Source organism: Heterocephalus glaber, unplaced genomic scaffold, assembly GCF_053883595.1.
Source record: "Heterocephalus glaber isolate CG9 unplaced genomic scaffold, H.glaber_assembly_v1.0 deba00001461, whole genome shotgun sequence".
Taxonomy (NCBI): Eukaryota; Metazoa; Chordata; class Mammalia; order Rodentia; family Bathyergidae; genus Heterocephalus; species Heterocephalus glaber.
This window is the reverse complement of record NW_028258308.1, coordinates 42,662,014-42,678,492: the sequence shown is the minus strand read 5'-3', so window position 1 is coordinate 42,678,492 and position 16,479 is coordinate 42,662,014. Positions and strand designations below refer to the sequence as shown.

At 38.7% G+C, this 16,479-nt stretch overlaps 1 protein-coding gene across 7 annotated transcripts in view; it reads left to right on the top strand.

Annotated features, from left to right (window-relative positions):
• Positions 1–16,479, top strand: part of Zmat4 (zinc finger matrin-type 4) — a 424,653-nt gene that overhangs the window by 215,411 nt on the left and 192,763 nt on the right. For all 7 annotated transcript variants that reach the window (XM_087217367.1, XM_087217364.1, XM_004855311.4 and 4 more), the window contains one exon: positions 13,903–14,059. In XM_087217367.1, the coding sequence (XP_087073493.1) occupies positions 13,903–14,059 (157 nt within the window). The remainder of the gene's footprint in view (positions 1–13,902; positions 14,060–16,479) is intronic.

Here is a 16,479-nt window from a genome sequence, read left to right as displayed (position 1 = left end):
TACTAGGACATACTTAATTTTAGTTGTTCTGCATTGACATTAAGAGGTATAAAATATGTTCTTTCAATGTACATTTTGTTTTGTTTTAATTTTGGAATTTTTCCAACTTTTACTTTTTGATATGTTTTGTTCTTCACAATTAAATACTCATATATTATACCATCTTTGTATTCTGTCAGTTTATGACTTGCTATTGAATTTCTTTGTATGTACTTATTTCTTTAATATTTGCAAATGTTTTCTGTAATTTTCACTCTATTTCTTGTAGAAAAGTATTTATTGTGTTTATTCATTGCATGTTAACTCTATAATCTTTATCTCTTCAGTGAATTATTCTTTTACTTCTCTTATTTTTATAGTTCTTCCACCTAACTTGTGAATATTTTAGTTCCTATTTATGTTGTTCTTTAATGTCTTATATCATTTAATTAAGGCATCTCAGTTTGTTTGAAATGCTATTTATACATTTGCTCATTTTCAGAAGCTTGTGTACCTGGCATGTTTTTACATCTGTAATCTCCCTTTCACAAAGAGTGATGTTATATAGAATTTGATTTTGTTATTTTTTTTTATTCTCATGGCTTGATTCTTAAATAATTAAGACAAAGTATGGTTCAAGATTGCTTTTCCAATTTAACATAGTTCTTTTAAAATCTTTGTTGTGTATGTGTGTAGTGCTTTAAAATCAAGTGATTTATTGGCTGAAGTTCATTGGCACTCCCTCCCTCCTCTGCACTCATTGGAACCTTCTCTTTTCTGTGTCTTCACTGTCCTTGTCCTAATCCACTTTAATTCTACTCTCATCAGTTCCCCCTCAATGTGAAGCTGGGTCTGGGAAGGAAGTTTCGGTGAGTTGTGTTGAAAGTACACAAGGACTAAGCTATATTTGTCCTTTAAGAACTGACTAGACTTCTTTCCCACATTGTAGTGGATGGGGCAAGCCCTCCCAGCCCCTGCTGTGTCCCATGTAGGTCTGCCATGCCTTCTTGAGAGCACTTGTCACTTCTGGGGGTTCTTCTGCTCTGCCTTGCAAACAGTGTCTCCTGCTTCACTGGACCCTGACACCACATAGATTTGTGGCTACTGTTTACTTTTTTTCCCTTGTACTTTGAAGTTCATGGGGATATGTATCTTGTTATCTAGTTTTGTTGTAAATATTGTTGGGTTTTTGTTTGGCTTCCTACTCTAATTTTATTAGAAAATTTAAAAATTGAAAACCTATACCACTGCTTCCAACATCTCCCCAAATCCTCACTTATTTTGTATGTATATGGTCTTCATCAATCAACAGATAATTATTGAAAGATCTGTGGGAGTTCCTATTACAGAAAATGGACGTGTAACTATGAGCAAAACAGGATTTCCACCTCAAGGAACATATAGTAGAGTGAAAAAATACAAACACTGAACATGTACACCAGTAAATAATTGAGAAAATGTCAGGTATAAGAAAAGTTCATGAAGAAAATCAAGCAACATAGTGTGCATCTGTCCTGTAGACCATTTGTTTACATGTATGCGTGCATACATGTGTGTCTCTGAATAATATTTCCAATTACAAATTTCTCTATGTATTGCATTCTTTTGTCCTTTTATCTCATGAATAGGGTGACAGGTGGATCTTATCCCCCATATAACAGAAGAATTTTAGTTTTAATAATTATAAGTAACATCTAATACATTTAAAGCCAAACGTAAACCTGAATCTTTTAAATCCACATCTGCTTCTCTTTAATGTTCTATTTATTTCAAATTATATTATATAAAATATTCTGTGGGGTATGGGGTGCCTGGGAATGTTTGTATTTTCAGTCCTAAGTGTTAACATCCAATTTCAGATGATAAGCTAATAGGCATAAAAGTGCTACATGTTCAGGGCAGGTCTTGGTGAAGTGCTGTGGGAGAGAGGGAGCTATGAGTTCTCTCTCTGGTGTGGAGCACTGGGGGACCTATGACAGAGGAGACAGCTCTCGGGTGGTGCTTGCACGCAGAGAGGCTGAGGGATTTCCAGGTGAAATAAACTACCTGATCAAAGACACCTAGAGTTGTGCTTTTGTTGTTGAAGGAAAAGGGAGAGTTCACTTATCTGTGGAGTTTTTCATTCATATTCTCAATATTCAGCAAATCAGTAAACTACTGTGTACCAGGCACTGTGCCACAGCAGAAATATGAAGACACATAAGGAAGGGGCTTAGTCTAGTGGGGAGACTTCTGCTCTACACTTTGGTCTGAAAAAGAGGCCTTCAGGATATGACCTTCACTACCTGTCACATCTAACAAGGACATACAGCCAGAAGCTGAGCACAGAGAAAGGTAGAACTGGGATTTGGAGCATTTTCTTGGCAGGCTCCTTGATGCTCTTAACCTTGAAGAAATAAGTTTGCTTGGAAAATATTCTACATGAAGAGCAGTGGTGGGGGAAAGCCTAGGAAAATATGTTGGAAGTTAGATCTTAGCAGACTTTGAATATCATAAGGTATTTATTTTTAGGTAGCAAAGAGCCATTGAAAATGTTTGATGAGAAGGCTTACCTAAGAAGCCAGGGAGGTGTAATAGAAATAGCATCACCTTGGATCTGGCCAGACAAGGATTTAAAAATCAGTTCCAACACTTTCTAAAAGTTTGACACATTGGGAATTTTATTTATTGCAGGGAACAGGGAAAGGATTCATTACCAGACCCCTGAAGTAGACCCTGGTCTCCTGTGAGCCACAACAGAACAAGGTGAATTAAAGAATAGACAGGAAACAAAACCTAAAGAAGTGGGTTCTGGGCCTGATTAATGCTGCTCTTCGCAGCGAAGACAAAGACATTCCAAACTTGCCACTATTTATTGGGTTCACAGGGAGTAACAGATGACTCAGAGGATGGCAATAATCCTAAGGTGACAAGGATCTAATAATCAGAGGAAGTATCAGATGTCTTGGAGGGTGGTGGTAATCCTACGACCATGAAGATCTTATGCTGATGGGGAGTTTAAATTGATTAGGATGGTAAGATGAGCAAAGATGTTCTTACAACAGTAGGTAGAATGAGTTAAGCTGATAAGAAATTTGTCCCTCCCCAGGTGAAAACTTTCTCTTACTACTTGATTCTCCAGGAACCAGGATGTATTCAGCTGGTGTAATCTTGCCCTTGAGTGTCACAGCATCAAGGGGCCATTGAGGTCTCAGCTGTACCGGAGGCAAAAGTGCAGTATGTTTTGGCATGTCATAGACAGCCTGTAGGCAAAAAGACTAGGCCTACTCATAATTTAATTATGAAATGATCTTTCCCCAAAATTATGTAGAATGACCTCCCAACAATTTACATTTTTTATCCTGACCTGTAAAAATGAGGCTTTATTCATTTATTTATGCACAGCTTCATTTGTTTGTTTATTCATCTTTTGTTTGCTAGCTTGTTTTTTTGTTAGTGCTGGGGAGATGGAACCCAGGATCTTGTGCATACTAGACAAGTGCTGTACCAGTAAGCTACACTCCTAGCAATGTGTTCATTTTTCAATTCAACTGATATTTGATACTTATCCTGTGACCTAGATGTTTGCTATCCAGTAGAGTACCATGAGCCACATGGACTCAGTTCAGCAGATGTCCGAATTTAGATGGGGTGTAATTATGAAGTATACATTTGTGATTTAAAGGCCTTACTATAGGAAAAATAATACAAACTGCCTAATTAGTAATTTTTGTATAGAGTCAATGCTGAAAAAAGATTCCATGGACATATTGGGATAGATCAAATGTGTTTTAGAACTAACTTCACACTGTTTTATAAAATATGGCTATATAAGAAATTTTAAATATGGCCTTGCTTATAGATTGCACTGTATTTCTAGAGCACAGCCATTCTAAGGGCTGAACATTCAAAACTGAATATTTCAGTAGTGAGAGACAAGTAATACATTGCAAATATCTGAACCTGATTGACTGATTGATTGACTGACTGTGTTGTGGATGGAGCCCTGGGCCTCAGGAATGCTAGGCAAGCGCTTGCTACTGAACCTCCTGGACAGCCCCTGTTTAATGTTAGCATGTGAACTAAGTGCTATGAAGAAAGTAAAATAGAAGCAGTCAACAGAGGGACACAGACTTGTGGCAGCAATGGGGGAAAGGACAGAAAAGTAAGCCAGGAGAGAGATGATAAACAGTTTGGGATGTTGTAACTTGAAGGGCAAGGTGAGGAGATTTGCAGATGAACTGTAATTGAGAGGGAAGGGAGGGAATAGATCCGATGATACCTGGAGATGTGAGAGAAATTCAGTGTGATGTGATATACGAGGCCTCTAATAAAGCGCTGCGCACCCTGATGACGCTGAGGCGAAACAAGGTCTCTCTCAGTGCATTCCAGGTCTGCTGCTACTCACCCCTAGACAGCCCTAAAGTTATGTCTCAAGCAAGAAACACACTTTTAACTTGGTAGTTTTAGAAGTTTTCAGCACTTTGAGACATTCGACTTCATCATTTCCTACCTGCCTCTCGTACCGTCTTTGTACTCTCTGCTGTATCTATTCATCTGGTGCCTGCTTGCTAGCTAATTCTCTTGCTTAGTGGGGCTTATCTAGTGGATGTATTTGTCCTCTCTCAGGAATACTGGCTAATTTCTCCCTTTTGGGGTCTTTTAACTAATATGACCATCTGTTTAAATATTTCATCAGTGACTGAAAAAACAAACTAATGCCTTCCAGATACCAAAAGCACACAGAGAACTCTACATACTTCCTGAGCAGAAATCTTCACTCTCTCTTTGCTTCATTGTCAAAATGGCCATTTTCCCAAATACTGTGGAAATTGAAGGGTTTCATCTACTGAGTGGGTGGTTTCTGTCCAAGTAACAGGTTGTATATCTCTTCAGTTAGCAGTGGAACACAGGCTTCCTGTCAGGCCCAGTGGAGGCTGTGCAGATGCAGGCATGCGGTGTCTTTGTGGGACGTCTGAGCAACTCCCACTTTCCAAGCCAGCAAGATGCAGCCTCTACATGTTGGCAAACTCACAGGCTAACCAACATGCCATCGCCACCATATCCATTTCAGTATTGGATGTGAATTTTATGCAAATTGATGTTCTCCTGAGCAAGAATATTGGTAAAAGAGCAAGGAAGAAATTATTGTATATGTAAAACAGGCTTAAGTGATCAAGTTAGAATTGGTTAATGAAAAGCCATTTCAGTTTTCATTCAATAACTATTTATTTCATTTTTGTTGAGTCTCTTTTATGTATCTATACTTCAGGCAGGCACTGGAGGGATAATTCCTAGTGTTTTTATAAAGTTGTTGCCTTTAGAATGTTTTTAGAGACTTTTAAAAAATTATTTATTTATTTAACTTAACAATTTATTCACAGGAATACATGTAAGTAGAGAAAAATAACAGAAAAGCTAAACAAACAAAATGAAGAGGATCCAAACCAACTTTCACTCTGTAGCATTTAACTTGCACCCCGTGTGCATTATATTTAGAGCACAGAGGGCCACCAACATGCGCCAATACAGTGTAGGAATCCTCCATTGCACCCATTAACTTAAACATATCTTTAAGATCATGCTTTGAACAAAAAAAGAAAGCTTAGAAGGCAATATGTTGATTGGGAATAAACAATGAATTATAGCAATCATTTTTCAACTTCTACAATTGAGACTATCTTTGGGCTGGGAATTTAGCTTAGTGGTTCCACCGCCTGCCTCGCAAGCACAAGGCCCCGAGTTCAATACCCGGTACCAAAAAAACCAATTGAGACTATCTTTTTTTAAAAATTACTGAGTCTAAAGATTAAAAGTTTCAAGTTATGGCACCGATGTTAAGGACTGGGAGATGTCAGCAAGGAAGATGTGGGTGAAGTTTCCATATAGAAGAACATGACCTCAGTGGAGTGGAAGAGGACCCACAAGAGAGAACAATGGAAGACACAGTTGCTGAGGATCCCAGGGGAAACAGCACTTCTAGGTCGTTTGGTGCCAATACTGTAGGAGACAAGAAGTGATAATTCATTTCTGCTTACTGGCTCTCTCCAAAGATAAATATCAGATGATAAGCAAAAACATTACATGCATAGCATGGGAAGTAATTGCTTTTATTGGGCGTTTCATTTTCCTGCAGGATATGGGCTGAGAGGTGCAGTTATTTCTGCCTGTAGTAGAGGGTATCAGATGGTTACTGCCTTTAAGTATAGCTCAACAGCAGCTGCAATTTCCATCCTAGCCGCAGAATATCTTCAGCCAAAATGAACACAATGATCAAAATCCAAGAATGTCTGTCTAGCCAGTGCTCAGAGAAATGCCATATACTACAAGGAAGCTCACATGAACACAATAAATCTATAAAAAGGCACTATACTTTCTGACTGGGTAACCAGTGTCTAAGCAGATGGTGCCTGGAAAAGAAAAGAAAAATTATGTTCAAATGTCAGCATTTCTTTGGGCTTCTAAAGTCTTAAATGAATCTCTTGACTTTTTTCTGTAACAGACTTATTGAGATATAATTCATGTGTCCTACAAGTTACCTATCTAAAGTACACAATTCATAGGTTTTAAGTATATTCATAAAACTGTGCAGCCGTCAGTTGGACAGAAATTTTAGAAACTGCACCAAGTGGCAGACCTATCTCATTGATCTTGACTCTCTTTTTGCTCCTCAACTTTCTAGGCAATGGATAATCTTTTTCTATCTTTACAGATTTTCCATTGTAGAAATTTTATTTCTACATGGATTGATTCAAAACATGGTCTTTTATTATTTCTTCTTTCACTTAGCATGTTTTCAGTGTTCATCGATGTTGCAGTATTTATCAGGACTTCATTGTTTTCATTGCTCATCATTTGCCACTGTATGTGCGTAGCACATTTACATATTTTCTTCAGACAACATTAGGGTTCTGTCCATATTTGGCCTCTTATGAATTACATTGTTTTAATGAAAATTCATGCATAAGTTTTTATGCTACATGTGCTTTTAATGCTCTCAAATGAAATATACATTTGAGTCTCATTTTTCACAAGTTTTGTTCTATACAGTCACCACCAACTCTGGATTAGCAGATACTGAACCCACTTCTCCTAGGTAAAATATTACATTGGATTCCTTCAAGCTTCTGCTTATAGCATTTGTCAACTGGTCAATACATACTTACATTTATGTGTGTTTCTGTTCACAGACATTGTATTCAGTATATATTTCTATGGGGGTCATTATTGAGACAAATAAGGACTACTTTACTACAAGCACTGTGGTACAAGGACAGTCCTTCTAATAACTGAAATGGCTACTGAGTGACTAGTAGGTAGGTAAATAAAAAGTGTTGGTGCACCCAATATAAGGACAGTTTGTGTATTGTAGCTTCATCACACTACTCAGAATCATATGTAGTTCAGACTTTATAATTTGTTTATATCTGAAACTTTTGCATAATGTTTTAAGACGACAGTTGCCTGTGGGAAACTACAGTGGTGGAAAATGAAGCCACATGTAAGAGGGGACAGTCGGGCACAGATGTCTACAGAATTGTCTAGTTCTCCCTTCAATGATATCTTCCTAATGGTTTGGCACTGAAAATATTATAAATTTGTCACAAGTAATAATTTTTGCTTTAAAGTACACTCTATTTGATATTAGTGTTACTTGGTACTTTTATAAGTTTGCCAAAGTTTTTGTTTTCCAACATTTTTATTATCATGCATTTGCTGTAGTTTTGCTTTTATCCTATTTAAAGTTTTTTTAATCTTCTTTGATCTGTAGATGAATGTATTTCTTCAGATATGGGAAGTATTTTAATCATTATCTCTTTCAATATTTTTCCCCCATCTAGGACTTCTGATGCTGTGATGTTTTGCATGTGTTGGTGTGCTTGATGATGTCTGACATTTCTCCGGGATCTGTTCAATTCCCTTATTCTTTTTTTTTTATTTTTTGAAAAGCATTATTTCTTTTGATCTACTTTCAGTTCTACTGATTTTTTCTTCAGCCAGTTCAAATCTATTACTGAGACCCTTTAGTGAGTTATTTATGTCAGTTGTTATAATTTTTAAATTCAAATTTTCTTTTTCGTAATTCCTGTTTCTTTAATGATAGTCTCTATTTGAAAATACATTGTAATTATACATTCCCTAATTTCTAAATTATGGTTTTAATTTTTGGAAGGTTTTTAAATTGCTTTGTAGCTTTTATTCATTACACTAAACATCTGGAACCCTCCTCATATACACACACCTTATTTTCTTGTTGTGGATTGCACTTACGTGCTTTTGTTTCATTTCGTATTTTGTATCTTTTGTAAATTTAGTGGTTGTGGAAAACTTAATATTTTAGGCAAAAATGTGCTCACTTCGGCAGTTCATATACTAAGATTTTAGGCAAAATATGGAAGCTTTGCTGGATACCAGTTCTCCATCCTCTGGGTTTGCTTATTGTTTATTTATGTGTCTGATGTCTGTGCCAGTCTTATTTAGTGACATCTGTTACTAAGTATGCACAGAATACTGTCACAACTAAAGGCACAGATGAACCAATACATTGTCCCTCTGGTTAAAAGTGAGTTTTTCAGGCTGGCTTTGTCTCTCTACTCTTCTCTTTCCAGCTGCCTTCCTCTTCTGGAGTCACTCTCATTCTTTGGGCTTTGTCAACATTTTGATGCTTATGTTATTGTTTTTGTCAGTGCCCTGGGGCATAAGTCTACAGACTGATCTGGATGAAATCCAGGCCTTTTCATAGGCAAGTGTTTACAGTGTGTTCTGACTTTAGGGAAGTTCTTAGTTATTTTTCCCCCAGTTATCTCTTGTAAACCAAGTTTTGCTGTTTACCTTGTCGCTCTACTGAGCTATCAGCTTTTTCTTACTTGCTTGACACCAGAATCCCCATTGTTTTTTGTTTGTTTGTTTGGTTTTTTTGCTTAAATTCTTTTATTGGTACATTTTAGGTATACAATACATTTACATTTATCTTTCGGTACTTGTATCTGTACATGATGTATCTTGGTTCTTATTTTTTCCCCATTACCTGTGCGCCCTTCACCCCCTCCACTCTTCCTTATTTACATAGACTTTGTTTCCATTTTTTTCTTTTCTCATAATTTTCCCTTTCCATTCTTTCCTTTCCACATCTCCTCCCACCACCCCTACCCCTTTGGACCTTTTCCTATTTCAAAGTATCAATTATTCATTATTAATCCTTTTAATCCTTATTTACACTCTCAGTTTCTCACACTGGAGAAACTATTCAGTATTTACACATGTGTGTCCTATTTATTTCACTTAAGAGTATGGCCTCAGTATCGCTATAAACATGGGTGCACATATATCTCTGTGGTATGATTCTTCTAATTCTCTGGGGAAGATCCCCAGCAGGGGAATAGCGGGGTCAAATGGGACTTCCAGTCCTAGTTCTTTGAGGTATCTCCATACCGATTTCCATAGTGGTTGCACCAGTCTGCACTCCTTATCTCAACCTGATTAAGGCTATCTATGAAAAACCAACAGCCAACATCATATTAAATGGTCAAAAACTGAAAACTTTCAGGAACAAGACAGGGATCCCCATTGTTTTTGATAGTACCTTTACGCCTAAAGCTGTCCATGTTCTGCTACAAATAAAGCCAGGTCCTTAGCTGAGACACAACTCTTCTGGACTCCTTCCTCATTCTGTTCTTGTGGAAAGATTTGGAACAATTGCAGCAGAGCTCTGGTCCAGGGTAACGGTCAGCTTCATTCTGAGTGACACCTTTGCTTACTAGTTGGACAGAGACAGTAGCCTCTGGTCTTCTCAGCTCACCTGCACTATAGACAAGCTGGGGGCCGGGCATTCAGAGCCCTAACTCATAGCCTGCTGTGCCTGGTATAGTGCTTCTGTCAGATGGATGAGTGCTAGGACAAGGGCACTCTGTCTCTCAGCCACCTTGCTAAGAATTTAGCTTCTGCAGCTTGGAGTTTAGAGGGGCAGACAGTCATGGTTTACCTTTCCTTGTATCCTCTGGGTGTTGATGGGAGAGGGAGCCCTACTTTTCTGATCACCCCCAATCAAAATAGTGCTTCCTTTATTGGAGGTTGGTAAGTAGGAGAGGGTTATGGCTGAATGGCTTCACTCTTTCCTCTTGAAATTTAATAGATATTTTGTATAAATATTTCTTAATGTTTTGCTTGGTCTTAAGATAATTTCCAGAAGCTTTAAAGAATTGTTGATTGTGTTAAATATATTTTTTAACAGTTATGTTTGCCTTAATTAGGATGAGTTTCACAAAACTCCTCACTGTGCTGTTCTGGAGGTACAGTCTGAGCCAGGTTCTTCACATTCACCTAAGTTAAAGTGAATCATGACAATCATATAAATTAAGAAAACAAAAACCTTATAAAAAAAGAAGGCCTCTTCAGGTCTGGATTTCTAACCAGTTAGACTCAGCCAGAGCTTTCTTCTCTGATTGAATTCTGTTGAAAAGTTTAAGAACTTTGCAAGATACTTTTGACTAAGCAGCCTTAGGATACTCTACAGCCTATTTTTTCTTTCTTCTAGTAATGTGGAGTTTACATTTAAAACTTCTGCCTCTAGTTTGAAATTCTTATTTTAAGATGATCTTAGAGTCCCTCTCTTCATTTACATGATAGCTTGAGGCTGTTGATGATTCTTTAAGCTAGAAATTTAAATGTATTCATTGAGGTCAATTTCATCAGAATGTATGGAGTTCCACCCTGAGCCATACAACAACCTTGCTCTTGGTGCAGTGGGAGACTCCTAATAAAGATCTTATGATTTGGAGTCTTGAGTATCCATTAATTTGGGATTCAGATAGCTAAGAATAGGTAATTAAATTCTGCTACTTTACAGGCATGTGGTTAGTACTGAGATTCTCTCTGGCAGTTATGTCTCCAGGAGCATCATTAGAAGAGTCAGAGTCAGTAGGTTTTCCCATTCCATCATGTGACTTCTTTGGCTCCTTAGTAAAATCTTTCACAAAGAGCATCTTACCCAGCTTAAGGGCTGCCTCCCTTCTCTGGACATTGCGTTACATCTATTGTCAGGAATCTTCTTTCTTGGTCCTCCTACAATGATGGCATAATTTTCTCAATGTTTTATTGCCAATAGTCAGTTCTATTAGTCTTCTCTATGAGAAGTGAATGAGATTGCCCAGGAGAGCAGACATCCAGAAATATATATATTAAAATCACCATTACAAAACTGACATAAATATTGGACCCAATTGTCTAACTCCAACCTTCAAGTTAGTATAATTTGTTGACATCTCTGTCTTTTTTCCTGGCTATCTTCTTGTCTAAAAGTAGTCTAAAGTAGTGCTCCCTACTTTCCCTGTTTCCTCTTTTGACTTTTCTGTCATGTAAATTATTAACCTAACAAACCAACCTTCTACGCCAGTCATTTACTAAACACTGGAAGGACCCCATGTAGGAAGCTTCATACTGGGTGCTGGTTCTTGCCATCAATGAGATAATTTTCTTGACCTTAGAGAAGGTTTACAGTCTCATGAAGGGGAAAATATGCAAATAAGCAAATGTAATAATAATAGTGTTATATAAAAGAGGGATATGCAGGACACCAGAGGTCTGACTCATAGGCTGGATCTCACTTCTGTAAGACAGTAGAAGTCAAAAGAAGGTTCATCTCCAACAAGTGGTGATTCACTGAGCCATAACTACACAAGTAGAACAGACTGGATTAGGTAAAAAGTGAGAGGCATACATTCCAGGTACGAGGAAAATCCACACACAAAGGCTCCATTTACACTATTTGCCTTTTTAGCTTACAGTTGGAGTAGTCCAATAAAAGGGCATTTCGTAAGTCTATGTCCTTATTTTATGTCTGCCCTTTCCTCCTGGTGCCAGCCTTCTTGACATGGAGTAGAGTAGCATTTTCTGACACAACATCTAACATACATAGAAGGAACTTAAAGTGTTAAAGTATGTGGAATAATGAATGACATAAATTCTTTGATCCTTATGCAGTTTGAGAGCAGTTGTTTGCCCTGAAGATTAGTTGTGAGTCTTCTTCATATAGTGCTACCAGCTCCTGTGCCTTTGTTTCCTGCCTTTAGTTAGATAGGAGACTGAGTATGGCTGGGACTTTCACTGGAAGGGCAAAAGAGGTGCCCAGATTCTAAAGAGGTGAATTGTGAGTTAAAGTCTGGCTTATAATCTTATTGTGTTTAATTTTAAAAAGTACGTACTTTGACCTGTGTCATGTACATGTAGGTGAAAAATAGGATAGTTCAAGCCACCACTTTGGCCTTGGCAATCTTCCTTGTTTTATTAAAAAATGTAGGATTAATAAATACTCCTAACATGTAGCGGGAAAGTACCAGATTTGGTATTTCATTCTTTCTGAGCTATGTACTCCTCATTTAAGGGTCTAGAACCTTAGAACCTATCAGCAACTCTGACATTTGCCTTTTTGTGATCCTCCCAGGCTGACGGCCTCCAAGGGATCCTGGACCATTCCCTAGGAGAGACCAGGAGACCAGCCCTCCCCTTCACCCCTTGGGTGTCTCCATAGTGTACCACACAAAGGTGTAACTGTGCATACACCTTCTGTTTTTAACAAAGGGCAGAATTCCAAGCATGTTGGCTTTATGTCCTATCCAAAATAGGTACAGGCTCCATGGCTACCACATTCCCTAAGCCCCTCCCTCACCACAGATCAACTGTCCCTCACCAGCCTGTTGCAACACCTCACCCTCAATATTTCCCAGAGGTAACTGCTCCCCCTAACTATGGGCCTGCCTCCTGGGAGACACACACACACACACACACACACACACACACACACCAGAAGCTGATTCTCAGGGATATTACAGAGACATGCCTTAAAGAAGAACCAGTTTCCTTTCTAGGTACCACAGATTTGCATGGCAATACTTCCTCCAGCAGTCTGGCCATATTATTATTATGCAAAAAGTATATATAATTCTTTTTCTCCATCCATCCCCACCCTCCTCCTCCCCATCCAATTTTAAATTGCATTCTCTAGGCCTTCTGGGAATCAGAGAAGGGGCTATTGCGGGGCCTTTACTCCTCCAAGGCTACTCTTTAACAATGAGATGCTTTGCTATTGCAGTTCCATTAAGGAATAGATTAACTCCTTATCTGAGAGTCAGCTTTACCCTCAATTTCCAGCTAGGCAGGAGAGGAGGCAATGGATTAATCTTCCCTTGCATAAGTATAGGTAATTGATGACCTGTGTGGCACAATAGTGAGGCCACATAGTTCGACAAAGGATTTATTTTTTTTTTTGAATCATGATTTATTTTCATTGTCTTACAAAAGAATAAAAATCAAAGTGGATCTTAGCATTATGTGCCACATTGAAAGACTCACCTCTCCTGCAGAAAAGAAAAAAATTATACAAACTCTCCAGAAAACTCAGCCAGCATGGTCATCATTGCTTTATAATATATACTAGGGCTAATAATGAAAAATAGTCACGTCTTTAAAGAAATATAAAGAAAATATCTTTAATATCACAGCCATGTGTCCTGGTGAGGCTAAAATTGGGTAAAGGCAAAGCTGAATGCCAAATGATAATTTCTGCTAAATAATTCAGTTCATGTGAACTCTGATATTTTACTTACTTTAATGAGTATAATGGGTGCAATTACAGGCTGCTTTTCCTCATGGTGCCAGACACAACGTGCTCTCGCCTAATTGTGGGCTCCATTTTTCTTTGGGTAACTCATTTCTGCAAAATTGTCCTGTAATCCTACTATTTGATGTTAGTATCCACTAAAAATGGATGTGGGAATGGGACCCTAAGTAAGTTTTGGGGATGATTATTGTGAAGAAGAGATTGCAGAACAATGACGAGAACTTTCCCTGAGCCATCCTGAGATAAAATTCCCTTACAGAAGAATGGAACAGGAAAAGGAAGTGGGCAGTGGGATCTCTCTGACACTGTTTCCTCTCCTTCTGCAACAGGGAAGTGATGCTGACACGGTGGATAAGAACAAGTGCTGCACCCTCTGTAACATGTCTTTCACCTCCGCGGTGGTGGCTGACTCACACTACCAAGGCAAAATCCACGCCAAAAGATTAAAACTATTGCTAGGAGAGAAAACACCATCAAAGACCACAGGTATGTGTGTGACAGTGATCCGGGGAAGACACTGAACACCAAACACTGCGCCAGTCACACAGCCCACGCACCTTCTTGAGAGGCAGCTGCCAGCAGCAGAGTGTAAATGGCAGGTGTCATTCAAAATCCAGAGGATTGATGTGGCACCAGCACACCTTGCTGTTTTAGACCTTTGAATACAATTTCGGGTGTTCATTGTATCAGTTCTTCAGATTAGCAATGAAGCAGCTTTCATCTACTGAAAAGCTGTTTACATTCTGCAAGATGCTGTCTATCACATCTATTATAAGTTACGTAAAATCTTGTGTCTATTATGTTCTCCCTAGATTCGGGATATAATCAGCATGGATAATAGATGGTGTACAGTGTATAATTGGTAGATCCTCTACCAAAACTGTGTAATGAAGATATCATCTTGTTCTGACTTTGAGAGGAAGGGAGCAGAGAGGAAAACCACTTTGGTTTGCAGACAACCAAATGTTTATGACATTTCTGTCATCTTTGCAGGGATTCTTGTGATTCAAGCACATTCATTTTCACCAGGTTACTTGATCTTCTATTTGCTTAACTAAAAAGTTTCTTCAGAGGCTTATCCAATCATGAAAGTAAAATATTTTGATAATTTAATAAAGATAGACTTTTTGGACAAGGTTTATACTGTGGTAAAGATGTTACTTAGATGGGGTACTAGTCCAAAGAGGTTGCGTGTATTTTTCATGATGTCTACTCTTTCAATGCAATTAAAATTTGGCGGTGCATTTTCTCTTGGTGTCTAATGAATCGTGCATAAATCGTGGGTGTAATTATTTTTTAAGTGGTATTTTGGAAATTGGAGAGAGTCTAAAACAATGCTTGGCTTTTATCTTCACCAGTGTTTTTCTTAAGAAAATGTCTTCTTTTACCTAGAGAAAAGCAAGGAACCTTTTCACTGCATTTTTCTACTTAGTCCAACTAAAGAACATGGTTTTTATAAAGGTGGCTGTGACGTTGGGGCATAGAATGGGGCTATAAAACACATGAATTCTGGAGACAACCGCAGCTTGGTTGAGAGCACACTATGTGGCTTGGCATTTGGTGAACAGCCACTTGGTTGAGACTCCTGATTCGCTCTCTGAAAGGTTGGATATTCACCTTGTAACTTACTCTTCATCAAATATCTCAAAATAGATGCCTCAAAGAAGTGGCCACTGGAAAAATTTTACCTGTATTCCATGAATGAATAACCAGCCCATTTGTTCTCCCTGGCTAAGCAGAGTACTGCTGGTAAATTTAATTCCAGAAGTAGTAATGAAATAGGAGAGGCTTTATCTTTGTTTATTAAATTGATTACCAAATAGCAGAGTTACCATTTCTGTGAAAAGAATTACCACCTGACAAAGATAATTCTTTGGGAATTTAAATACATCCACAAGATAGCCAAACACCAGATTGTTTTCCTAAATTCAAGTATCCTCAGAGTTGGTACGTAAAACTCAGGGGTAATTTATAAGTTGTCATCAATATATTCCAAGGGAAACGCAAAAGCACATAAAGTGGACACTTTACTCCATGACTTATCCTTGATCAGTATCCACTGGTTTCAACACTGGGATGCTGGTTAGACAAGGAAATGGGATGGTGGAGTGAGCTGCACCAGTAGCTTGAGTTGGGGAAATCATACTCTAGTTGTAGTGTACCAGAACGCCCTTTTTCTCATTCAGTTCCCGTTTCCCTTCCCCGGCTGTTCTTAATCCATTTCCCTCTGAAGTGGCTTTGAGGAGAAAGGGTCTTAGAAAGGGGTCACCCCAGACAGAATTGGAGAATCTGGGAAGCTAAATTAGTCCCCAAGCTTGGGTTGGGGTCCATGCAGTGGCTGGCAGAGAGCACAGCAAGCAATCTACCTGCTGGTGTTATCAGGAGTCATTGGGTACAAGGGTGAGCAGAGAGAGGCACTGGGAGGAATGGAGACTTGAAAGGTGATGAGAAGACAGAAAATTCAGCAGTGGAGTGTGTGGGTGCAGAGAACATGCAGATGATCAAGCAGCAAAGTCTGGCCAGTGGGACAGAGCCTTGGAAGCAGTCCTGGGATTCTGGAGAAAGGGAAGGCTATTATGGGTAATAAAAAGACACCATCATTTAAGAGCAGGGTACTGCATTGGAAACTAAGTGAGGAAGAAAATTAGGAAGCTGGTTCCCAGATTTAGGGTATAGGTTTAGGGCTAGTCTCAATTTGCCTATTATAAGAATAGAGCAAAGACCAAGAGGGACCAGAAAAGAATACTCAAGCCATGGGGTCCCTCCAATGCCTTGACCAAGTTGGCACCACTGTCTTTCCTTGCTGTCTGCAGTAGGTCCAGCTGCAACTCCTCCAGGCCGTCCCCTTCCAGGCTGAGGCTGCACTGACACATGCAGGAACTGCTTGGCCTAATCAATCAGCTGAT